The 26,526-nt window shown below is 35.6% G+C and overlaps 1 protein-coding gene across 1 annotated transcript in view; it reads left to right on the top strand.

The window, feature by feature from the left end:
* FGF14 (fibroblast growth factor 14) overlaps window positions 1–26,526 on the top strand; it is a 305,075-nt gene that overhangs the window by 37,738 nt on the left and 240,811 nt on the right. Inside the window, exons 2-3 of the mRNA XM_007953819.2 lie at window positions 16,146–16,256; window positions 23,002–23,105. Coding sequence (XP_007952010.1) covers window positions 16,146–16,256; window positions 23,002–23,105 — 215 coding nt within the window. The remainder of the gene's footprint in view (window positions 1–16,145; window positions 16,257–23,001; window positions 23,106–26,526) is intronic.

Genomic DNA, 26,526 nt, shown 5'->3' with positions numbered 1-26,526 from the left:
GGCTTTTTTAGCCATAGTCTTCATGATTCTCACCAGATGACTGGGAGGAACTGTGGAAATGTGAGGTGTTTGTGGCCCACCAAGGGGATTGGATAGACTGTTAGTAATGTGAATAAGGTACATGGCACCCCTGTGAGGTGAGGGTGGGACCATGGACATATGGTATATGGAACTCTAAGGTGGGGATTGGCTAATTTGTCATTCTGCTTGGCTTAAAATGTGCCCTGCTGGAGGCAGAAGGGGAACATCTTACTGTCATCAAGAGAGAAGAGCCAGAGGTGGAGTGGAGCACCTCGTTGGACCTGAGATCCCTGTGCTGGACCTCCTGGGCAGAGACACAGCAGAGACACAGTGGTAGTGGAACCAAGAGGCACAAGACAGAGCAGCAGGCTTGGCCACCCATGGAGAGAGAAAGCTGAGTGTCTTTAGGTAGGCAGGAGGTTTGCTAGTGGAGTGGAATGCACCTAGGTTCCCTTACTGGCAGAGCTAAAAGAACTTTGTAACACTCTCTTGATTGAAGAATTGTATCCTGAGTGTTCCTGAACCTGGAATGTAACCTGTTACTTCCCTAGTTAACCCCATAATCAAGAGTATTGTCTATGAGTTCTGTGTGACCAATCCAATGAATCATTGAACCCAGCAGAGAAATAGTGAATTCAGTGGAGAGATGGTTAGTGTCAGAGTTGGTAAAAAGGTTGAAGGGTGGCAGTATGTCTGGCCTCATAGAAATACTGCTGGTGATTCTGTTTCTCCCTTGTGAGGTTGGAGGAGGTCTCAGGAGGTTGCTACCCCACACCCTTTATACAACAAGAGACATGGGATACATGTGTTGCATGCTGAAAACTGTTGCATTCACTAAGTCCTGTTCTCCTATCAAAATTTCTGAATAAGAGTTATAACTAGAGTTATTACAGCCTTATGGGACCAAGGAAGTATATACAGTTGGATGTTGCCTGAATGACCATTGTGTGGTACATGACTGTATATATAACCATGAAACCACCACCATGTTGTTGTTAGGTGCCGTCAAGTCATCTCCGACTCACAGCAACTCTACATACAGCAGAACAAAACACTGCCTAGTCTTGTGCCAGCTCCATGATCTTTGCTATACCTGAGCCCATCATTATAGCCTCTGTGTCAATCCATCTTGTAGAGGGCCTCTGGCCATTCTCGTTTCCAAGGAGCATTCTGGCTGTACTTCTTCCAGGACAAATTTGTTAATTCTTTTAGCAGTCCATGGTACTCTCAGAATTCTTCCCTAGCACCACAACTCAAAAACATCGACTCCTCTTTGGTCTTCCTTATTCATTGTCCAGATCTCACATGCATATGAGGCAATTGGAAATACTATACTTGGAAGGAAGGTTGGGCAATCTACTTCCATAGTGATACCGCCTCGGAAACCCAAGGAGGGGTCGCTATAAGTCAGGTCTGACTCGACGGCACATAACAGCAACAACAACATGGCTTGTGTCAGGTGCACCTTGGTCTTCCAGGAGATATTTTTGCTCTTCAGCACTTGAAAGACGTCTTTTGCAGCTGATTTACCCAGTGCTATACGTCATCTAATATCTTGACTGCTGTTTCCGTTGGTGTTGATTGTAGAACCAAGTGATATGAAGTCTTTGACCACTTCAATCACCACCACCATGAAGATTAAGGCTACTTCTATCACCTAAAAGTTCCCTATTGTGCTTTGTATTCCCTTTCTTCTGCCTCTCTCTGTACCTTCTCTAATATCCAGAAACATCACAAATCTTCCTTTTTGTTATTCTACAGAGTTTGCATTTTATAGAATATTGTAGAAGTGAAATTATTTAATAAATTCTCTTTTTGTCTGTTTTTATTTAGAATAATTATTTTCAGCATAATTATTCATCCATTTTCTTGCATGCATCAATAATTAATTGTCCCTCTTTTTTTTTTCCTGAGTAGTATTTCATTGCATGAATATACTATAGCTGGTTTATACATTCATCTGTTGAATGGACATTTGAATTATTTCCAGTTTTTGGCTATTACAAATAAAGCTGTTAGGAACACTTATGTGTATAACTTTGCATAGACATATTATATCATTTCTGTTTGGTAAATATCTAGGAGTAGAATGGCTGGCTAGTATGGTATGTTTATGTTGAACTTTTTAAGAAACTGCCAAACTCTTTTCCAAGAGTTTGGTTTACCATCTTACATTTTCACCAGCAGTATATGAGAGTTTCAGTTTCTTCACATCCTTGTCAACAAATGATATGGTCATTCTTGTTAATTTTAGCCATTGTAATGGCTGTATAATTTTATAACATTATGGTTTTAATTTTCATTTCCTTAATAACTAATGATAATTGAACATCTTTTTATGTGCTTCCTTGTCATCCATATATATTATTTGGTTAAGTATTTGTTCATATGTTTTGTACATTTTATTGTATTGGAATGATGGTTTCCTTATTACTGAGTTTTAAGAGGTCTTTGTATATTTCTGGATAAAAATTTTTATCAGATATAAAATATTCAAAATTTTTTCTCAGCCTGGGGATTGTCTTTATGTTTTCTTAACAGTTTCTTTTGGGACAAGTTTTTTTTAATTTTACTAGTTTAATTTAGCAAAGTTTCTTTTAATGGGTAATGTGTTCACTGTCATAACTCAGAATGGGACTGGCTATATAATTCATGGGGCCCAGGGCAAAATAAAAGGAGTTCTGGTGGTGCAGTGCCTAGGGTATTTGACTGCTAATCAGAAGGTTGGCAGTTTAAACCCACCAGCTGCTCCTAGGAAGGACGATAGGGCAATCTACTTCTGTAAAGATTTACTGCCTTAGAAACCTAGTGGGGGTTACCATGAGTTGGAATAGACTCAATAGCAGTGAGTTTTACTTTTTGAGTTTGGCGGCAAAATGAAAATGTGGGGCCTTTTATCAAAAAAAAAAAAAAAAAAATTAAGAATTTCAAGATGATGACACCAAAGCATTAAACCAAGTACGAGGTCTTTTAATAATATGAGTGAAATTGACTCAATGGCATTAGGTTTGGCTTGGTTTTGGTTTAATATATAATTAAATATGCATAGTGTATTTCTGGGAGCTCTGGTAGCATAGTGCCTAAGGCACTTGACTGCTAACCAGAAGGCCGGCAGTTCAAACCCACCAGCCACTCCTCAGAAGGAAGGTTGGGCAATCTACTTCCGTAGTGATACTGCGTCAGAAATCCAAGGAGGGGTCACTATGGGTTGGGTCCAACTTGATGGCACATAACCACAATAACAACAATTATATCCTTGGGCCTTTGTTCCTCAAGTCATTTGATTAGCTCCTAAAATTTATGAAGAACATAGTGAGATACATGACTAATATTTATAATATACTATTATATTTGTATTATAGTAAGAATAAATTTGCTTTTGTGTTTAGCAGCATGAAGTGAAAATATTGTCTCTTGAAATTAAAAGATGTGATTTTGGTCTCTCATTTCACAAGGTAAATACTTCCCCTGCCATTTTTAGCTCTTTCATTTTTATGAGTGTGTGTGTGTGTGTGTGTGTATGCACATGTGCACAGAATAGCATGTTTGTGTTTATGGTGAGAAGGTATTGTTGTTGGGTGCTGTTGAGTTTTCTATTTCAATTCGTAGTGACCTCATGTGCTATGGAATGGAACTGCTCCATAGGATTTCCTATCTTAAAGGCAACAGATTACCAGGCTTTTTCCCATGGAGCTACTGTGTGTGTCTGAACTGCTAACTTTTTGTTTAACAGCTGCATGCATAACCATTGCAGTATCAGGACTCCTTTGTGATAAATTATCAGTATTTAAACATAGAACTTGTGAGAAGTATTTTTTTGGAATCAGTCATTCCATTGGTGGTTTCCAGCAGTTATTACCCAGAGATTTTCTTAGTAAAATACCTATACCAAAAATAGAAAACTGCCATTAAGCTTTAGTGACTGGCTGAAAGCATGGGATATTCTGATGATTTAACCAGAAATGCTTAGCAATACATGTTTATTGCAAAAATACTGCTAAGATTTTGAAGCCTTCCTTTGAGATTCTTATCTGAAAATGGCATAAGAAACACACATAACAAAAATGTTTACCAAGACCTAAAAATTAATAGTATTTAAATAGTAACTAAACTAAAATAAGGAGCTTTGGTAGCGTAGTGCCTAAGGCACTTGACTGCTAACCAGAAGGCTGGCGGTTCAAACCCATTAGCTGCTCCTGGGAAGGAAGATTAGGCAGTCTGCTTCCATAGTGATACTGTGTCGGAAACCCAAGGAGGGGTTGTTATGAGTTGGGTCTCACTCGAAGGCACATAACAACAACAACAAACTAAAGTAGCTCAGATTCCACTCTCTCCATAAAAACAGAATTTGAAATTTTAAGTAAATGCCTAGTAACTAGTTTTTCCAACTAAGAATTATTAATGCTCCCAGTCAGCTGGTTGTACAGTTCTTCCTCATATTTATGCTAATGTGAAGAAGATATAATAGTTCCTCAAAGCAATATTAAGTTTCTTTCAGTATTCAGTGTCACTGGTGTATTAACAAGGAATTTGAACATGAATAATGTGCTCCTTTCTGTAAGTACTGCAGACACCATGCAGAGTGACACATCAGCACATAGAATGAGACAGAGCATACCACTTCTTTGCATATGCGCTCATGTGTTCTGGCAACCAGCAAAGGCAGTCACTCACAAATTAAGAACCCCTGGTGCTGTTTGTGATCAGGAGAGCCTTCCCTGGATATAATAATAGCATGACTTGGATCCCAAATGTAGTCACTGAAGGACAAATTACATTGCCTTTTTTTCTTACTTAAATATGCACAAGAATTTTGTAGTTTATAGTCTTTTGCAGTTCTGTAATTAACATTTATAATTGCATTTTAAAATCTATAATTACAATTTAGAATGGATAAATTGGAGGAACAAAGCATGCCATGTTTTATTATGCAATTCATCTTTGAATGTGATGAATCAATAAAGTGAAACTATAAATCCAGTATTTTGGCCAATGCTCGATTATATTGGGGGCCATAAGAACTCTAAAATGTCTCTACTATTCCTGGACTTTGAAATGAGAGAATCTCATTGGAAAATAGTATTGGAAAGGGTTGTGTTTCTGACTGAGCTCCAAAGTTTTGCTTACTTCTGTAGCTTGCAGGTACTGGACATTCAAAGAACACTGTTAGAACTGTTTTTTTGAAACTTCAAGTCAACTCTTAAGCAGGAGCCTTGCTGCTTCCTTCCATTTAATGAACTCTTCAAACATTTTTCCCTAGAAACAGAGCTGTTCTCATAGTTGTTTTCTTAATATATTTTATGTAGAGAGAATTTTTTTTTGGCTACCATAGTTATATAAAAAATTTAAACCTAATTTGTGATTCCTGTTTCAAAACTCCATTTACCTTTATCTCAAGCCATAATAATGGATTCTGCCTTGAAAACTATTCAAAATATGCGATTATGTGTATACATTATGTATTTACATTATGTATTTACATTATGTATATATATTATTATGAGCTTTGGTGGCATAGTGCCTGAGGCATTTGACTGCTAACCAGAAGGTTGGCTGTTCAAACCCACCAGCCACTCCAAGGAAGGAAGCATGGGCAATCTAATTTACTGCCTTGGAAACCCAAAAGGGGGGTCTCTATGCAGTGAATTTGGTTTTATATATATTACATATATACACAAACACAGAAATACACACACACACACACACATATCTATGTATCTTTACCAATCCAGTTGCTTTCAAGTTAATTCCAACTCATGGGGACCCCATGTGTGTCAGTAAACAGTACTCCATAGAGTTTTGGTAACAAGTCACCAGGCCTGTCTTCTGAGGCCCCTCTTGTTGGATTTGAACTGCCAATCTTTCAGCTGGTAGTTGAGCCTTAACCATTTGCACCACTGATGGACTCTATTTTTAGTAGTATATCATGCAGATCATGAAGAGATTTACAACGGAAGACATGTAAACACACTAATTCCCCACATGGTCAGTTGATGTAATATCTTGTTATGAATTCTCACCTTTTTCCTGCACTTGAAAGCAAACCCTTTGAGGACAAAAATGATTTTTTAAGAAGACTTTATCCCTCCTTGTGCCTACAGGCATAATTCCAGAGAAGTGATAGAAAAGATGTGTTCTAGGTTATGGAAGCAACAGTTAAAGATTAATGGACACAGTAGTGTATTGGATTGAGGTGATGGGTTAGGCAACTAGCCTGAAATGTCTGGAATAAGGTATTGTGAGGATCGAAATCTAGAGGTAGCATGAGGTCAGTTCATAGAGGAAAAGGAATGTTATCCTTTAGGGATAAACAGAAAGAGATAGCAAGTTTTCCCATTTCTTTTGATTTATTTATAATTTTCCTTAGTGCCCTCACCCTACCCTTTTTTCACAGCCCTTTGGAATATTCTTTGGCATCGTTTGTTTTTATGGTTGGATTATGTGATAATTTATAGCTTGGAATAAATTATTCACAGTGTTATGTTTTCCCACTAGGAGTGCCAAAATCTAATTAGATTTGCCTCATTTTTTCCCCCACAACATGTATATTCCAAAGTTGTTTTAAATCCTGTAAAAAAAGGTATGATTATCCATAGCTAAGAGAGGAGTGACATTTAAGAACATACACTGATAACAAATTAGTACTGAGATTTATGTGTACATAAACAGGGTATGTGTGATGTATATACATTAATGTATTTGCTATATACAAATACATAAATCATATTGTATATTTTCATTTAAATAATGATTTAAAATTCATACATCACTTGATGGGTTATCCTGATCTGTCTTTTGTCAGTCTGCACATTGTACGAAAACAATTTGTGACAGTGATTGATTTAATCGAACCCACTTCTGAGAAAGTGATTGTTTTAATTAAATTTTTTTTCCCCTTGCATCTGAAGTGCAACTGATTTGCATTTCTTACGGTTCTGAGGGTTGAAAGTGATATATTTTTTTTCCTTGATGCACATGCACATTAGTTTTCATTATTTCCCATTTTAATTAATATTATAGAGCATAGCTAGTACAGAATTTCACACGAGAAGTACCCTCAAAATATTTTTAAGAAAATGTGAAGGCACAGTGAATAGATGACAAAACAAACACAAAAAAACAAGAGCAAGAAGAGAATTAAGACAGAAGAAAGAGAGATGTAAGTTTTCAAATTTGCTTTAGGAGATTGTTATTGTCACTGTTGGCTACTCTTTTGGAGTTGGCTCCTTATTCATGACAGAGTGGCTGCAACAACGGGTTCAAGCATAGCGAGGATTGTTAGGATGGTGTAGGACCAGACAGTATTTTGTTCTGTTGTACATTGGGTCACTATGAGCCAGATCCAACCTGATAGACCAAACCTAAACCCTAGCTCTGGTGGCACAGTGCCCACGGCATTTGACTGCTAACCAGAAGGCTGGAGGTTGAAACCCACCAGCCACTCCTTGGAAGGAAGGTTGGGCAATCCAGTTCTCTAGTGATATTGCCTCGGCAACCCAAGGAGGAGTCTTGATGAGTGGGATGCGACACAAGGGCAGTGAGTTTTGTGTGTCTGGGTGTAAAAAATTAAAAAATATTTTTCAACTTCATAAAATTGCTAGAGCTCTTTATTCACTCTCAGCATGCAAGGTTGTGTTTCTGCTTCCCTGAAACCTGTCCACCTTCCTTGAATACCTGCTGGTATTTAAAATACCAGTGTCATAGCTCCATCATTGCAGCACCATGCAAGCCACCTTAGTATGACAAACTGGCAGATGATTGGTGGAAAAGAGGGATTGAAAAAAAAAAGAAAAGGACTTCAGATATTTCTTCATTCTTCAGTTATTAATTGGGTATCTGAGTTGTAGAACATTGGTGTTGAAAGCAAAATGCCTTGCTCTTTCAGGGCTTATATTTGATACATATTAAAATAATATTGCCAAACTGTTTTACCCTATCCATTTAATAAAAAGTGAATGTACACCTCACTATAGGATTGTTAGTTTATTTTAGGTGTTTAATATTTTTACAGCTTTATATCTGAAGGCATTTTGAGTGAGTTTCCATTTTTATCATGTTGTTGTTGTTGTTATGTGCCATCGAGTTGGATCCGACTCATAGTGACCCCCCCCCCTTGGTCTTCAGAAGCAGTATCTCTACAGAAGTAGATTGCCCACCTTCCTTCCGAGGAGTGGCTGGTGGGTTTGAACCACCAGCCTTCTGATTAGCAGTAGATCTATTTCAGATTGTGTTCTTAAAATTTTCAAATTATTTTGACTGGCTTCCTGTTAGATCTTAATAGAACATCATTGTCATTTTTTTTGTTGCTTGATTATGTATTTGTTTCTAACCACATAATCCACAGGCTTGTGTTGGAGATATTGCAGATTTGGCTCCAGACTACTGCAATAAAGCAAATATTGCAAAAGTGAATCACATGAATTTTTGGATTTTCCAATTTTTATAAAAGTTATGTTTACATTATACTGTAGTCTAAGAGCTGTGTAATAAAATTATGAAAAAGTTTGAAATATTGTGAGAATTGTCAAAATGTGACCCAGAGACATGAAGTGAGCATGTGCCATTAGAAAAATGGTACCAACAGATTTGCTCAATGTAGGACTGCCACAAACCTTCAATTTGCAAAAAAAAAAAAAAAAAAAAAAATGTGTTAGTTTGGAAGTGCAAGAAAGGAAGTATGATCAAATGAGGTATGCCTATTTATAGGTGAAAACATGTCATCTTTTCTGGTTTTTTTTTGGTGTTTGTTGTGCTTACTTTACTAGAATCACGTTCAATCTATAATATAAAGGATTTTTTTCTATACTATAAATTTAATATAAGTAGATAATGTAATTTATAAATCCACTTAACTAGGAACACATAAACGTCAACATTTTCAAAGCATTAATTGGGAACAATGTAATGAAAGCAAGGGTACCCTACAGAATTATAGCCTGGTCCACTCTTCCTCAGGTACTTCAAAGATTCCATATCACCGTAACCATCAGAAGACACCAGTGTCAACTCATGTATTAAATATTAGCAAAGTTTAACTCCTTTCTTATATGGGGGGTTATAGGTAAGCAGAAAGTTCTAAAGCTATATTTTCATAAATGGTAATGAGTTATCTCAGGGGAGAGCCACTACACTTTGGACATCATTTCTTTAGAGACGTGTCCTTTTGTTGCAGCTTCTCTGTCTGGCTCCTCTCTGTTCTGGAAGTCATGTGAGACTTTCTTGATTCTTTGGTGATGACTTTTCTTTCCAAGTGTCTTGACACAGTACATGTAAATGATTTGTCCAGCACACATTAGACCAAAGCCGAGACTTTCTGTAAAGTGAACAAATAAAAGGTCACGTCTTCCTCTATCCAATGGGTCTAGAAACTTAGATGTGCTTGTTCTTGACTGCACATAATTAATGTGATTGTCTATAGGTAGATTTTTGTTGATGTTTCTTTTTCTATTGATTCTTTGGTTGCGTACTTTTGGACCTTGGGGAAAAGATTTTTAGGGGTGGGGGGCTGGTTAGTTTGTTTGATTTGAATTATTTGATAGTAACCTTAAGCTATGGATGGCTGTATTTTTCATTGGCCTATTTTATAAGAAGTAATAAAGAACCATAACAAAGTTTTTATGAGCATATGACTATGTACAAAAATAAACTAATAAATTGATCTCTGGGAGATTTGGGATGATAAAACCAAAAAACCAAACTCATTGCCAGTGAGTCAGATCCTAATCATAGAGACCCTTCCTTGGGTTTCTGAGGCAGTATCACTATGGAAGAAGATCGTCTAACCTTCCTTCCAAGGAGTGGCTGGTGGGTTTGAATCGCCAGCCTTCTGGGTAGCAGTCAAATGCTTTATACAACAATAATATGTGTTTTAGGTTATTACATGTAAGTATGAAATATTATGGTCCTGGTGGCACAATGGTTAAGCACTTGGCTGCTTAACGAAAGGTCAGGGGTTCAAACCCATAAGTGACTCCTCTTACGAGAAACATGTGGAAATCTACTTTTATAAAGATTACAGACTTGGAAACCTTATGGGGCAGTTCTACTCTGTAGAACTCTACAGGATCATCATACGTCAGAATCAACTTAAGGATCCACAACAACAATTATATATTGCATGCAACATTATTGCATATATGCTTTGTGAAAAGCTATTAATTTTATTAAAATCACTGCTTTTCATTATAAAGTGAACATGTCATCACTATGGGACATTTTGAAAAAAAATGTAGAAAAATAAATATTTGAATTCTCTGCATCAAAAGACAATCATATTTAGCATTTGATGTATTGTCTCCCATATTTTTTCCTTTTGGAAGGTAACTTTTACATAGTCATGCTCATGTTATATACACTTATGTTATTACACAAGTTTTATCACAGTTAGGATTCCTTTTTTTAAGTTAAAGTTCCATGAAGTACAATTACCAGAACAAAAGTTGCAGACATTTTAAGGCTTTACTGTGATAATCTTGGGGTTTATATTATTCTTCTAATTCTCACACCAGAAATACATGAAATTGCTGGATATTTTATTACATTCTTGTCAGTATTCATTCAACAAATATTTGTTGCACAAATATTATGTATTTCAACCCTGAAGAGACAATGGTGAGTGATGTCATCTTCATGAAGATGATAGTCCAATTTGGGAAACAGACATTAATCCTATAATTGCTCTTATATATGTGGAGCTTACCAATGACCTATAAAAAAAAGATGGCAAAATACTAATATGTGTTGAATTTCAGTAGTAGGCACATGGATGCACGATGAATTGCTTTCAATACTTTTTGATATATTGAAAATGTTCCCAAAAGAAAAACTTTGACATTTAAAAAGTAAATTAAACTTATGATGAAAGAGGCTAGAAAAACATTCAAGGAAGAATCAGACCTCCTCTCAGTTTTTAGGGAAGGTACCCTTGAAGAAGTGTTGATGGAACCGAAATGTGAAGGAGCAGAAGAAGTTAACTATGTAAAGAGGTGTGTGTGTGTGCGTGTGTGTGTGTGTAAGCACATGTGCAAGGAGGCACCTCTATGCAGGTAACCATATTGTTATTGCTAGGTGCCATCAGGTTGGCATCAACTCATAGCCACCCTGTGTATAACAGAATTAAACACTGCCTGCTCCTGTACCATCCTTACAATCCTTGCTATACTCGAACCCATCATTACAGCCACTGTGTCAATCCATCTCATTGAAGGTCTTCTCCTTTTTAGCTAACCTTTACTTTACCATGCATGACATTCTTCTCCAGGGAGTGGTCCCTTCTGACAACATGAGCAAAGCAGGTGAGATGAAATCTGGCCATTCTTGCTTCCAAGAACCATTCTGGCTGCACTTCCAGGAAAGTTTTGTTTGTTCTTCTGGCAGTCCATGGTATTTTCAGTATTCTTCACCAACACCACAGTTCAGAGACATCAATTCTTCTTTGGTCTTCTTTATTCATTGTCCAGCTTTGGCACATATATGAAGTGATTGAAAATACCTTGGCTTGGGTTAGATGCCCTTTGGTCTTCAAAGTGACATCTTTGCTCCTTAACACTTTAAAGAGGTCTTTTGCAGTAGACTTTCGCAGTGCAATACATCATCTGAATTCTTGACTACTGCTTCCATGGGTGTTGATTGTGGATCCAACTAAAATGTGATCCCTGACAACTTCAATCTTTTCTTCATTTCTCATGATCTTGCTTATTAGTCCAGTTGTGCATATTTTTGTTTTCTTTATGTTGAGGTGTAATCCATATGGAACACTGTGGTCATTGATCTTCATCAGTAAGGGCTTCAAATCATCTTCACTTTTAGCAAGTAGGATTCTGCCATTTATATATTGCAAGTTGTTATAATTCTTCCTCTAATCCTGATGCCCTGATCTGCTATATATAGTCTGGCTTCTCAGATTATTTGCTCAGCATACAGATTCAATAAGTATGATCAAAGGTTACAACCCTTCCTGATTTTGAACTGTGCAGTATCCCCTCATTCTGTTCAAATGACAGCCTCTTGATCTATGTACTGGTTCCTCATGAGCAAAATTAAGTTTTCTGGAATTCCCATTCTTCACTATGTTATTCATAATTTGTTATGTTTAATGCCTTTGCATAGTCAATGAAATTTAGGTAAACATCTGTATGATACTCCTTGGTTTCAGCCAAGATCTATCTGACATCAGCAATACTAATCATTGTTCCTTATCCTCATCTGAATCCAGCTTGAATTTCTGGATGCTCCCTGTCAATATACTGCTTCAACCATGATTGAATCATCTTTAGCAAAATTTTACTTGTATGTGATATTAATAATAATTGTTATATAATTTCCACATTCTGTTGAATCATCTTTCTTTGGACGGGCACAAATATGAATTGCTTTCAGTCAGTTGGCCAGGTAGTAGTCTTCCACATTTCTTGGAGTAATGGGATCACCATATTAGAGACAGATAAATGGAGGAGTATATGGAACATTGGTAGGAAACTCATGACTCAAGTTATGCTAATTGCAAGCATTGGGGATGTAGTATAAAACAAGGCCAGACAGATAGCCTGGGACCCTTTTGTAGTAGTGTGTGTACATAATTCAGTGGGTGGTGAAGAGTCACTCTATATTTTCAGATCTGATGGATTGGAAGAGGCAAGCTACGGGTGGCAAGACCATCTTAGCAAGGTAATAAGGAGCTGAACTGGTTGCAGATAGTGAAAATAGAGGAAGGAAAAAGAGTGAGTGATATTGTGAAGACATTGTCTGTAGGAATTGGGCAACTCATTAGATGGAATAAAAAAGACAAGTTATCTTAGGGAACTGATAGTGTTAACACAGATAGTGAAGCAGATACCTTTTGACTAGAGTTGGAGGCAGAAGAAGTTTGAGCTAAATTTGGTACCGGGAGAAATTTTAAATGTACAACACTGAATTTTTAATTTCAGTGCTTTTCTGTTGTTGTTAGGTGCTGTGGAATCAGTTTTGACTCAATAATTCTGTGTACAAAGAACAAAATATTGTCCGGTCCTGCGACATCCTCACAATCATTGTAATGCTTAAGTCAATCATTGAAGGCACTGTGTCATTCCATCTCATTCAGGGTCTTCCCCTTTTTTGCTGACCCTGCATGATTCCTTACCAAGCATGATACCCTCCAGGGGACTGGTCCTGGTAACATGACCCCAGTACGAAAGAAGTAGTCTGGCTATTCTTGCTTCTAAGGAGCATGCTGGCTGTACTTCTTCCAAAGTAGAATTGCTTGTTCTTCTGGCAGTCCATGGTATATTCAATATTTGTTACCAACACCATAATTCAAATGCATTAATCCTCTTTAGTCTCCCTTGTTCATGAAGAAGAGCTTGTTTGGAAATGCAGCTAAGGGCAAAATGGGTTGGATCTTAGAAGATATTTTCAAGAAATATCCTATACATTTATCCTGAACAAGACTTGTTTTATTGTTTATATCACAGATCAGCTCTGATTATGCAAAATTTGGGGTTAGAGACAGCTGAGGTTAATCTTTGAAATGTTAGTTCAAAATAACGAACAGATTAGTTTGCATTCATTTTAGGTTTCAAAATGTTTTAGTCCAGTTGTTCATTTTATAGAAGCAACATAATCAGTTGGTTAAGCAGACAGGCTCTGGAGCTGAGTCCTAAGTTAAAATCCCAGATCTGTACTTATTAAGTATGTGCTTTTTGTTAAATTACTTAATCACTCTGTGTCTCAATTTTCTCATGCTCAAAATGGACTTCCTATTAAATAGAGTTATGCTAAAGATTCAATGAATTAATTGTGTGATGTGCTTAGAACAATGCCCACCACATTAGAAGAACATAATCAGTGTTATTATTTCCACAAAAAAGAGAAACATACTAAATAACATGAAACTAGATGAACCAAAACTCAACTTGGTTTTATCCCTTGAAAAACTAGAGTTAAAACAGAACCAAAAAAATGATTTTGTGCATTACTTGTATTCCTTTATTAGAATGAGGGCTCTCATTTTGTGTACATGTTGGGTGCTCATAAGAAAACAGTTACTACCTTGGTTATCTAAGTTAATGCAAGTCTGGAAGGTATAACAGCTAAAATATAAAAATGTTTAGAAAGAACTAATGTCAGAACATAAATGTTTTGCAGAAAAATTGTCAATTTCTGTAATTTTATATTTTCATGGTATTTAAGAAATCTTATTTGTTTTCTTCTCTTCTTCTTGATGGTACTTATTCTCAGTAAATAGCATATATATGCAGAAATAAATAGCAAATTTAAGAGAGTAAGTCCTCAGTAACTAGAAGGTTGATAGTCCAGTTAAGACTTACTGGGTGATTGACAGACTAAGTCATAATAGTGGTTTTTTTTTTTCCTCCCAGTAATGGACATCTTAGAATTTATGTGCCCTTGAAAGTCATACACTATACGAACGTATGTAACCTAATCCTAATAATCACTTCTATGTTTCTTTTAAAACTGTAGACTTTTAAGTAGGTCTATTCTAATATTTTTAGTCACATTGATGTTGTGATGCTGTGGTGTTTGTGATTATTTTTTAGAAGACTTTCTCAATACTATCCTTGAAGAAAGTTTATGTCTAATGTAGCCATTTTTCAAATTGTTAGGTAGACAGGATGTGCATAGAAAGAGATACTACTTTTTTTTAAAAAAAAAAAATTCCTGAGAACTAAATGAAATTCAAAGGGAATTCTGTTTTTGAACACCTTTTATTTTTTGTATTGCACTTCTGTATTCACCTGTTTGCAAGTACACAATTTTTCTATTGATTAAAAGATGCTAGGTTTCATCATTCAGTAATGTCCTACTGTTTTGTCAGCATGATCAAATTTGCATGTCCCATTTTGCTCTTGTGGAGAGATGTCTGTTGCCATGGCAAGGATTATGATGTCTCACATCAAAATCTAGTCATGTGATGAGGATGTGATGGGGATATGGACTTTGAAAAGCCATATGCAAATGTTTGTTTTCAAAGGTACAACTGGCTTTTTGTGAAGGACTGGATTAGTAGAGTGGTTATATTTCCAATGAATCATCACATATAATTTCACTTTTTGTTTTAAAAACCATCATTGTATTTTCTTTCCATTCCTGTTAGCAAAGGATAAAATTCCATTTTGTATGATTTTTCTCTTTTCATGTTATGTTCAGTAGTAGGGTTCCCTGCATAATTTTTCAGATTATTGCTTCCAAGATGACCTCATTTCATAGGTGTGCTATTGTGCTTCACTCTGAGTTCAGAATTAGGTTTTTCCATTTTCCTATGGATCGTGCATAAGTATTACATGCTTCCATGCAAATTAGGGGATATTCGCCTTAGTCTGGTTTCTCTGATTATTTGCTCGGTGTGCAGATTGAATAAGTATGATCAAAGGTTACAGCCCTTCCTGTTTTTAAATTGTGCAGTATCCCCTCGTTCTGTTCAAATGACAGCCTCTTGGTCTATGGGGCTTTTTTTGAGAATGTGTGTCAAAATGTTAATAGAAATTTAAAAAATACATACATTTTTAAAAATTGGGTGTTACTTGTCAACTTAAGGGGACCAGGTGATGCAGTGATTAAAGTATTTGGCTGTTAACTGAAAGGTTGATGGTTTGAACCCACAAGCCACTTTGTGGGAGAAAGATGTGGCAGTCTGTTTCCATAAAGACTTATAGTCTTGAAAACCCTATGAGACAGTTCTACTCTGTCTTAAAGAGTGCTATGAATTAGAGTCAACTTGACAGCAGTTGGTGGGTTGTCAACTTAAACAAAAAGAAAAATTAATTTAAAAGGCTTTACTAAAGTTTTTTAGAGCCAGATGTTTGTAAAACTCTTGTACTCCAATCCTGAAAGATAAGATCAGTTTAAACTAATAGTTTAATATTAATTTCATACAATGATCTGTTTTATGCAACTTACTAAAAATTGCGTTTTCTTCAGTCTGTATGATAAATATACTCAGATTTGATATAACAGAGTAATCTAATGAACATAAAATCTAACATGTTACTTCTATAAAATGCCCCCTTACTGCTGAAAAAAGAAAGAAAAGAAAAAGAAAACAAACAAGAAAAAAAAAAAAGAAAAGGAAAGAAACTATATCATGACACATTATAAGGCTTATGATAACTATGTTTGCCTTTCAGATCCCCAGCTCAAGGGTATAGTGACCAGGTTATATTGCAGGCAAGGCTACTACTTGCAAATGCACCCCGATGGAGCTCTTGATGGAACCAAGGATGACAGCACTAATTCTAGTAAGTGACAACCTCAGGCCATCAGTTAACACAGTTTGTGCAAATTATAGTGCTACTTAAATGAGTTTTTAAAATATATCTGCACATATTTACTTATGTCGGTTAATTTTACAACTGTTGCACACTAGAATATCATTTACAATTTTACTTAAATATTTGGATGAAAATATTAATAGATTAACAAAAGAAATCTATGATTTTAAGATAATATATTTTCCTTCAAATAATTGTTATACCCTGCAGATTACTGTTACTTTTCATTCTATTATCATAAAAGTGGAGTAACTACACTAGTAAATTGATTACATGTTTACTTTGGATATATTATTTTTTTTCAAACCTAGAGCTTCAAATGATACCTGTGGAAATTCAAGAGCTGCAACTATTAGTTGTCTCAAATAATAGAAATGTAAATTTTAAAATTTCTTGCATTAAAAATTTCTTCTATAGAAAGAATATGACCATTGTGCTTCTAAATACATTGCACGAAATATTTAACTACTTTATTGAAAAACATCTGTGATATTTTTATTATTATTATAAAAGAGGCACACATCTTCCATCATATAAATGTCTCCCTTCATTTGGCTACTTCGTTATACATGATTCTTCTTTGTATTTTTGTGCCCTTCCATTTTCAAATGTCTGTGTTTTTCTTCCCCATTTTCTGTTTATACTGGCATCAGGTTATTTTTGGTTTAATGTATTTGTTCTAAAAAAGCTACATGTTTCACAGCTTGGAAGAGTTAAGGAGAAGCAAAAAACAGACTTTATTAGAAATATTTAATCACAGGAAATATTAATAGTGATTTAAGAATAGATGGTAATCTTTCCGTCCAGTTATCATTTATTCTTTACACTTAATCAAGATATAGGCCCACGTTGTTTTAAATTCTGGTCATCTGATTGTCAGTAACACTGATCTGAAGGTAGTTAATCATATGAAATAGACTATTTTTGCTAGCCATTGTGTTTGTTTTTTTAGACTTTGGTCACATTAAAATTTTTTTTCCTTTAACTTTTTTAAAAATTTTTCTTTGTTCATGTATTTTTTTCTCTCTTTTCAATTTCTAATCCCTGTCATCTTCTTGTGTCTATCATATTTTCTTTCTGAACTTTTAAACTTTTCTCTATTGTATTTGTTCACTGGTTTGTATTAGCTGCATTTCTTCTTTTGATTTAGGATGAAAAGGCAAAACAATTGAGACACAATTTTTTTTTTTTTTAAATACTGAGACCTATGTCAAACATTGTTTACTAATTGAGATTTTGTTTTTAGTTTGAACTTTCTAAAATTATCAGTAGTTGACCATGTTCAAGCTATAAAAATTAACAATTTCTTATAGTTAATACTACTATATATATATTTCCTCATTTTCTGTTTCCATATCTTTAACTACTTACCCACTCTTTGATAAAAGCCATTCTCTACTTCTTAAGCCTTACAGTTGTGAGGTCACATAGTTTAGATATTCATAATCCTGATATCTTCAATGCTCTCTGATTTTCATTGGCCAGAGTCTAATAGAGCATGAAACTAGTTCCATAATTCTGATCACTCTACATTTGATGACACTCTGAAAAATGTATCAGACTAGAGAGTGATGTCATATATATTAGGCTTAACATTTTCAAGAAAGGAAGTACACTGTAGTTGTATGCAAATGCTGCTTAATTGTACTCCTGGGGAAAAAATGGAATACTTCAAGATTTTATGAAAATGTTTCATACCTTTGGGAATTTTTAATGATGGGCATCAGTATTAGGTGGTGGAGTGTCAAATATCTTTTAAAATATATTGCTTCAGAATTTAATAAGGAACATAATATTTCCTAAAGTATGAAGTGCAGACATTAGTATTATATGTATACATATACATATAATGTATATACATATAAGGTATTATATGTATACATATACATATAATGTATATACATATAAGGTATTATATGTATACATATGCATATTTAGGTCTGGATAGTTGATTTATATGAAATACTAGAACTGGAAAGCTGAGATACTGAAAGATTTCTACCTTCTATTCCTAAATATAGGGGGCTTTTTTCTCCTACAATGTGACTGCATTGGACAAATAATTCCTAGGAACTCAAAATCCCTATGATCCCCACAAATGCTAACCCCTCAAAAAACCAAACCCACTGCCATCGAGTTGATTTAGATTCTTAACAACCCTAAAGGACAGTTAAGAACTGCCCCACAGTTTCCAATGCTAAAATCTTTATGGAAGCAGACTGCTCATTTTTCTCCTGAGGAGCAGCTGGTGAGTTCAAACCCCCGACCCTCTGGTTAACAGCCAAATACCTTAACCATGGTGCCACTAGTGAGGAACAATTTCAGAGGGAAGCAGCCAAAGGGAGCTCCTGTATGAAAACAAATCAGAACCAAATTATAGTGCTCACATTCCAAGGACTTAGCTTTCTATGCAAAGGTCTGCCCACAGCTTCTTTTCTTACATTTCATGTTGCATTTTATGTGCACTTTAAGCCAGTTAGGTTAGTTTTGTTATCATTCCAACATTTTTAAGACATAGCAGAACAGAATAAAACAGGATGAGGTAGAAGTTCTCTCCTCTAAAGGATATAAAAATTATACAACTCTAAAATTTAATAAAAAAATTGGCAGGATTATAGCAGATTTATAAAAGAAATGGAAATTAATATTTAGGTCCACTTTTGTGTACTACCACATTTTAAATTGAAACACATTTTTAATTAAAAAAAGATAAATTTATATGTGCCTCTTTCTCTCCAGTCATTGTAGTAATCTTATGAAGCTTAGAAAATTATTAGAGAAATACCTTCATTCAAAATGGGGACATGCATTAGAGAAGCTGTCAGACAAATCCTATTGAGTCTGACTAAATGTCTAAAAATCCATTCTAGTTAGGGGATAGGAGTAATAGCATAATTCATAAATGTGTTGCAATATTTGATAATTCCCTGTACATAAAACAAAGATTGTTGTTGTTGTTGTTATTTGCCATAGAGTCGGCCCCGACTCCTAGCGACCCCTCCTTGGGTTTCCGAGGCAGTTATCACTACGGAAGTAGGATTGCCCAACCTTCCTCATTTCCAAATAGGAAACTAGTAAGAAATAACCTAAAAATTGCACAGCCAATAAATGACCTGACTGAGATCTGAACCTTCAGATCTTCATAATTTGTGTCCGATCCATATTCCACTAGTAACTATGCAATTATTTAGAACTGGGCAAACTCAAAACCACCATGTTAAACTGCCTTTTTCAGGAATTTTCCTAGATGAGTTGAGAGGAGGGAAAAACAAGCAAGCAGGCAGGCAAACCTGAAGCCCACATTCTCACTGGATCTCAATCTAGATCTAGAGATCTCTGGGAGGGAAAAATGGTATGAAAATGATTGATGATAGGTACAAGTTCCTGATACAGCAGGTGCTGTAGCCACTTGACAACTCATCATTGGTGTGCAAAGATCTTTTCCCAAAAGGAAGTGGGCATCTAAATTACTTCATCAGCACATTCATTTTCCTTTAAAATTTTTATACCATTCCTTCATTAATGAAATGTCAGAATTATCAAGAACTATGCTGTCTTATGGGAGCTCTAGTGGCATAGTGCCTAAGGCACTTGACTGCTAACCAGAAGGGTGGTGGTTCAAACTCACCAATCACTCCTTGGAAGGAAGGTTGGGCAATCTACTTCTGTAGTGGTACTGCCTCAGAAACCCAAGGTGGCGTTGCTATGAGTCAGATCCGACTCAATGGCAGTGAGTGTGGTTTTGGTTTATGTTGTCTTATAAAGAGCCCTGGTGAAGCAGTGGATAAGCAACTTGACTGCTAACTAAAAAGTTGACAGTTCAAATCCACCAGGTACTCTACAAGAGAAAAACCTGGCAATTTGCTCCCATAAAGATTACAGCCTTGTATCCTTGTCATTTAGGGATGCTATGGGTTGGAATTTGTGTAAGATCACATAGCAACAACAGGGTATCTTACTAGGGAATACCCTCACAAAGTTTACTTTTGGGGTAGCTATTTGTTTTTTTGCCATGCTCTTAAATTTCATTGTCCCCATTATCAAACTTAATAGATACTCCAAGCATAATAATCAAAAAGCAGAGCATTTTCCATCAAGTTGATTCCATATTATCAGACTATACAAATATCCATATACTAATAACTACAACGTTTGAACCTCAAAAAAAAAATCCCTATCACCTTATAATTCCCTACCTTGCAACTTCATGGATAAATTTTGCCACTCACACAATCACAATGAACATCACCCTACTGAACTGAGGGTTGTGGTTCTCTTCCTGGCTCTATGGAGAACTAGAATGTTCCACAGAATGAAAAAAAAAAAAAAGTAGCATGACATATATATTCATTGTTCTTACTCCTCTTTGTGATATTTCTTTATAAATATGTAAAATATAAAAAAAGTGAAAAATATAATGATGTCCCAATTAATATGGGTATCTACGGTTTTCAATTATCACCAAGATTCATAATGATCAGCTCTGAATGGTTTTCTTTACTATAATGACTGTATGGATTTACTTTCTAGACATACTCTGTAAATTAAAATAACTTCTCTTTTATAGTTCCAGGCTCAGACAAAATCCTGGAAAAAAAATTAGTATGGTCATTTTTCACTATCTCCTCAAATTTTTCTATTTTCCAAACCACATTATTTTGGTGAGTTCATGATACACTTGCCTTCTAGAATTATTCCATCTAGCCTATATTAAGTATATGACTCCTATAAATGCCATTACCAAACTCACTGCCATCAAGTCGATTCTAGCTCATAGTGACCCCCATTGGATTTCCAAGGAGCTCTGGTAGCATAGTGGCTAAGACACTTGCCTGCTAACCAGACGGCTGGCGGTTCAAACCCACCAGCCACTCCTCGGAAGGAAGGTTGGGCAATCCTACTTCCGTAGTGACACTGCCTCGGAAACCCAAGGAGGGGTCGCTATGAGTCAGGTATGACTCGACGGCACATAACAACAACAACAACAAATCCTTATGAATGCAGACTGCCTCATCTTTCTTCTGCAGAGCAGAAGTTTGCAAGAGTAACCAACCTTGTGTTTAGCAGCCAAACACCTTAATACCATTAAGACTTTATAAAGTATATAATAGGTTAGGTTAGAATAGTTTGCATGGGCAGATACACAATTGAGATTTTCCTCTCAAACTTCAGCACATAATTTGGGAATTATCCTACACTGCCCATCATTTCTAACTATAAGGTGGTCCAGAAAATAGAGTAAATACGCTTCTTTCATGAAGAAGGAATACTGAGAATTATAATGGCCCAAGTCTGCCATAGCACTCAGCAACTCCTCTATACACAAATTTAATATTAAATAATAGAAATAAACAAAATATGCCTAATTTCTCCATAAGGGTATTTGAGACCAAGCCCCTAGAACCCACCCAAGACAGTCCAATGTTAGTTTGCATTGGACGAAAGCTAATATTCAAGTCATTATATATGTCCCTGATTATTCTTCCTGGGATCATTACCTACAGCCATGGCCTGACATTTTTCTTTCATCATTTGTGTTCCACAAATATCATGAGATCTTACAATCAATAGCTTGTAATAGTACAATTACATCCACCCTGTTCAGAGAAAATATGTCCCAGAGAATTTAGTAGAACACAATTTATAAAGTACATTTTTAATTATATAATGAGTGGACCTATGGATATAAGTCACAACATCTGGATTTTTCACATAAATTCATTTTTTCTTTCTCTCTTTTTTTTGTGAAATACATTTGAGAGCTTAGATCTAAGATATTTTTCTTACATATTTGCTTCAGCATTTTAGTACTATCACTGTCTGTTCTGGTGTGGTCCTATTGCTTAGAATTAGACTTAAGAAAGACTTGAGTGGAAACAGCTTATCTCACTTCTCCAAATCTCACTTCCCAAAAATCTTTTAAAAAAAGTCTTCAAAATCATCAAACAGTTACCACTAAGAATGGTGTTAGAAGATTCAATAAACAGTAAACAGTCATCTTCTGAATCCTGGCATAGAAATACACTAAAGGAATGTTAAGTTTTGTTTTTTTTTAAATCAAGAATAAGATTACATCTGTACTATGTGCAACTATATATAAATACTTTTTTGTTTATTGACAGGGGCCATTCATATTTTTATGAAATAATAATAAAGAAAATATCTCTCTAAAATTTTCATACCATTGAATTTGATTAGTTCTTTCTAAATTTAACACATCAACAGATACATGTATTAGCGTTCCTGGGGTATCATGTTGGTTTTGCAAGAGTATTTAGTTTTGGGATTACCTTTTTAACTTTCAATTTATACTGCATTGTGATTATGAATCTCACTTTCTGCCTGAAAGACCAGAATAAACATTCAACTTGGACTTTTTAAATTCTGGTCTTTGAGAATCTTCCCAGTTGACTTCTTTTGGTATCAGATGGTATCAGAGAATCATGAATACAGGCTTGAATCTGTTCACTATCCCATCATTCCTCACAGTGCTGCAGGCAAGACCTCTAAGGACATTTATAAAGGGAAGTTAAAGTGCTAACTTTACTCATAGTCTTAATTATAAAGAAAAATAATAAAATGTTATTAGATTGGAACTTATTGGAAGATGGCAACAAATGGGTTGTTTCTTAAATAAGAGTAAGTGAAAGAAGTAATGACAATCTTTTGTTTCTCCCTGCTCAGTCGTGACAGACTGTGTTTATTTTCACAGCACTGTTCAACCTCATACCAGTGGGACTGCGTGTTGTTGCCATCCAAGGAGTGAAGACAGGGTTGTATATAGCCATGAATGGAGAAGGTTACCTCTACCCATCCGTAAGTAACATGCTAAAAAATACTTCTTTGCTTCAGTGCTTCAGATGACAACAATAGTAGCAACAACAAAACCAAAATGTTCTGTGTCTATTGATTCTGCTGTTTTGCTTTAGTATTTAATCTTTGTTAAAGGAGTTCTGGTGGCGTAGTGCCTAAGGCAATTGACTGCTAACCAGAAGATTGGCAGTTCAAACCCACCAGCTGCTCTGCAGAAGGAAGATGGGACAATCTACTTCTGTGAAGATTTGCCACCTCGGAAACCCAATGGGGTACTATGAGTCAGAATCGACTTGATGGCAGTGAGTTTGGTTTGAATTAGAGTACTGTGGAGTCCTTGTTTTCGTCATGCAGTGAATGAGAATATATCTTGTAATAGAATAACTTTACTGTCTTTTGAAGTGGTACTTTTGCCACATTAAAGAAAAATCCAGTTCACAAAAAGTAGAGCAATTTCAATGAGTTGACATTAATATAAACTTTTTTATTTCTACTTAGATATATACTTGTGCTAAAGAATTGCCAGTAGAAGCTTATTTAGAAAAAAGAAGAAGAAAGAAATGTGTATTCTAAAATAAAAAAAAAAAAGATGCTATTTCTTTTAAAAGTAAGAATTCAAGTAGTCTGAATATTTTACTGGAAAAAGAACTATATTTAATATGAAAGTGTGTATTTCATTTATATTTAAGCAAGTCTCTCTGTTTTGTGTTACTCTTTATAAGAATTTGAGCACTTTTCTACCCATATGGCCTATTATGGAAATTTTACTAAGTATTCCCAAATAATTTACATCTATAATGTGCTGCATCAGATCCATATATTATAATGCAGTTAGAATTCTGCCACATGTTCAAGTAAAAGAGATAGATGAAAGTACTTCTTTCCATAATCCCTTGAGCCAAAGTTGTTAAAATTTATAAAAATCGATAAAAATGAAATTCATGTCTTAAAGAAAAATGTGCTTATTTGGGTTTGCATGTCATCTTCATGTAAATTATTTAAAACTCTGTTGTTAAGTATCATCAACCATAACAGTATATGTAGACACACACATATATATGCAAATACATGAACACACATATACTGTGTGTATGTATATACAGGTATATACACACTTCTTGAGGAGAAAGATTTGCTGGAGGGCTATCATGAAGTGTGATGTATTTTCTGCAGCAAATTTGGAAATTGCTGTGAAAGGAAAATGAAATATGAGCCGTGATTCCCTTCTTGGTGAGCTCAAAGGCATGAGCTCTTGTTATTCTTGAACTGTCATCTGAGTTCCCTGAAGGTTTTCCTGCACACAGAACTGGATCTCACATAGTCAGACTGTGTTCTGTTGCACAAGATAAATATACAACATATTATGAGCACGATCAAACTAGAATTCCCTATCTCCTCCTTTAGGAAAAATACGATACCAATAAAGATGATTTCCTAGTGATGCCTTATTTCACATATGAGTCAATTTTATTGATTTGACAGTTGTTCTGTTATTAGTGTGTCCTTCTTTTTCCCCCAAGTAATCTTTGAAAAGCCTAAAAATCACTCTAGGTAGGATCTGCCCTGCCTCTTGTTCTCTGTCTCTGTTGATAATTTTATCACATTGTTGTGCTCTCATATATATGTTGATGTCAAGGGAAATTCAAACGTTTGTTTTATCTTTATGCTACTTGAGAGAGATGCGTTTTATATACTTTCTGTCATGATGTTGCATATTTATGTCATTTTTTAGAAAGGTAGAGTACATCATCTTGCATATATATATCAGCCTAGAATAAAAGTACTGATTATATTTGGTGCAATCTAAGCAGTACAGAAAGAATAGAAATGAGTAATGTGCAAACTCCCTGCACTTTATTTTATTTATTTATTAACATATTCATTTTATTATTTATTAAATTGTGATTTGGGCGTAAGTTTATAGGCAAATTGGTTTTCCATTCAGCAATTCATACACATTTTGTTTTGTGACATTCATTGCAATCCCCACGACATAACAGCACTCTTCCCATTTCCTCCCCGTGCTTACCATTTCCATCCGTCCTTCTTTCCTATCCCCTCCTGCCTGCTTAGCTTTATCTCTGGGCAAATGCCGCACTTAGGGTTGACTGCTCTAGTGAGTGCTACCTTCCTGGTATTATTATTCACCTTATAGGCCTACCTATACTTTAGCTGAACATTTAGCCATGGGGGGTTAGTTCAGTTCCCAACTTGGAGGATGTCTAAAGCCACAGTCTTGGGGATTCCACCAGTCTCTATCATACTGGTAAACCTGATCTTTCTTAAGATTTTGAGATTCATTTCACATTTTTCTCACACTCTATCCAGGACCTCCCATTGTGAACCTTTTCAGAGAGGTCAGCAGTGGTAGCTGGGCACCATCTAGTTCTAGTCTCAGGGTCCTGGAGTCTTGGGTTCACATGGTCCATTAGTCCTTTGAATTAATTGTTTCTTTACATTTTTTACTTTCTTTACTCTTCTTTGCTCCAGACAGCACCCCTGCCCCCCCCCCTTTTTTTCTTTTTTTAGTTATTATTGTGATTTAGGTGAAAGTTTACAGAGCAAATACAAGCTCCCTTCACTTTAACTACAACTTTCCACCCAGCAATCAGATCTTATGAAGCTATCTGTGCTTTTTTCCCAGGATTCATCCCAGGGCCAATTTCAAGCTTATTATTTGACCCATTGCTCTTTACTCTTATCTCCCTGATTCTTCAGTTGCCTGGCTTCAGGTCCTCTCCTTAGTGACTTGTTTTTCTGGGTTACCCATCTTGCTTTATTCACCCTTCTATCCTTTGACTCTTCACTCTGAACCCTGGGTCTGATAGGAGACACTCTATTTGCCCAGCCCTTATCCTAAGAGATTCCCTTGGCCCAGGCTAGGATATTATATTTCTCAGCCGTCTTGTAGGAAAGGGACTTAGGATAAAAATCAAAAGTTATTTCAAGTCTTTACTAATACTATATAAAGTGTTCTGCTTATATTTTAATGTAATGAAGTTTGAACTTCAAATTTCAGCCCAAAGAATGTTTTTCCACATGGAATCATTTATTCTATATTTAGTTATGGAGACTCTACTATAATAATAATATGTCATAACACAATATAGCTTTTATTACACTATATATAAAAATAATGAAGAGAGATTGCTGAGGTATAGCAAGGATCGTGAGGCTGGCACAGGACCGGGCAGTGTTTCGTTCTTCTGTGTATAGGGTTGCTATAAGTTGGAGATGACTCAACAGCACCTAACAACAACAACAACAACATATAACAATAACAATAAAACTAACAAAACAACCAAACTTACTGTCATCAAGTTGGTTCTGACTCATACCAACCCCTCCTTGGGTTTCCCAGGTGGTACCTCTACGGAAGTAGATTGACCAGTCTTCCTTCCGAGGAGTTGCTGGTGGATTGAAC

Source organism: Orycteropus afer, unplaced genomic scaffold (assembly GCF_000298275.1).
Source record: "Orycteropus afer afer isolate SDZICR_OR568_19922 unplaced genomic scaffold, OryAfe1.0 scaffold00417, whole genome shotgun sequence".
Lineage (NCBI taxonomy): Eukaryota > Metazoa > Chordata > Mammalia > Tubulidentata > Orycteropodidae > Orycteropus > Orycteropus afer.
Note: the sequence above shows the minus strand (reverse complement) of the source record. Positions and strands in the feature narration are given on the sequence as shown.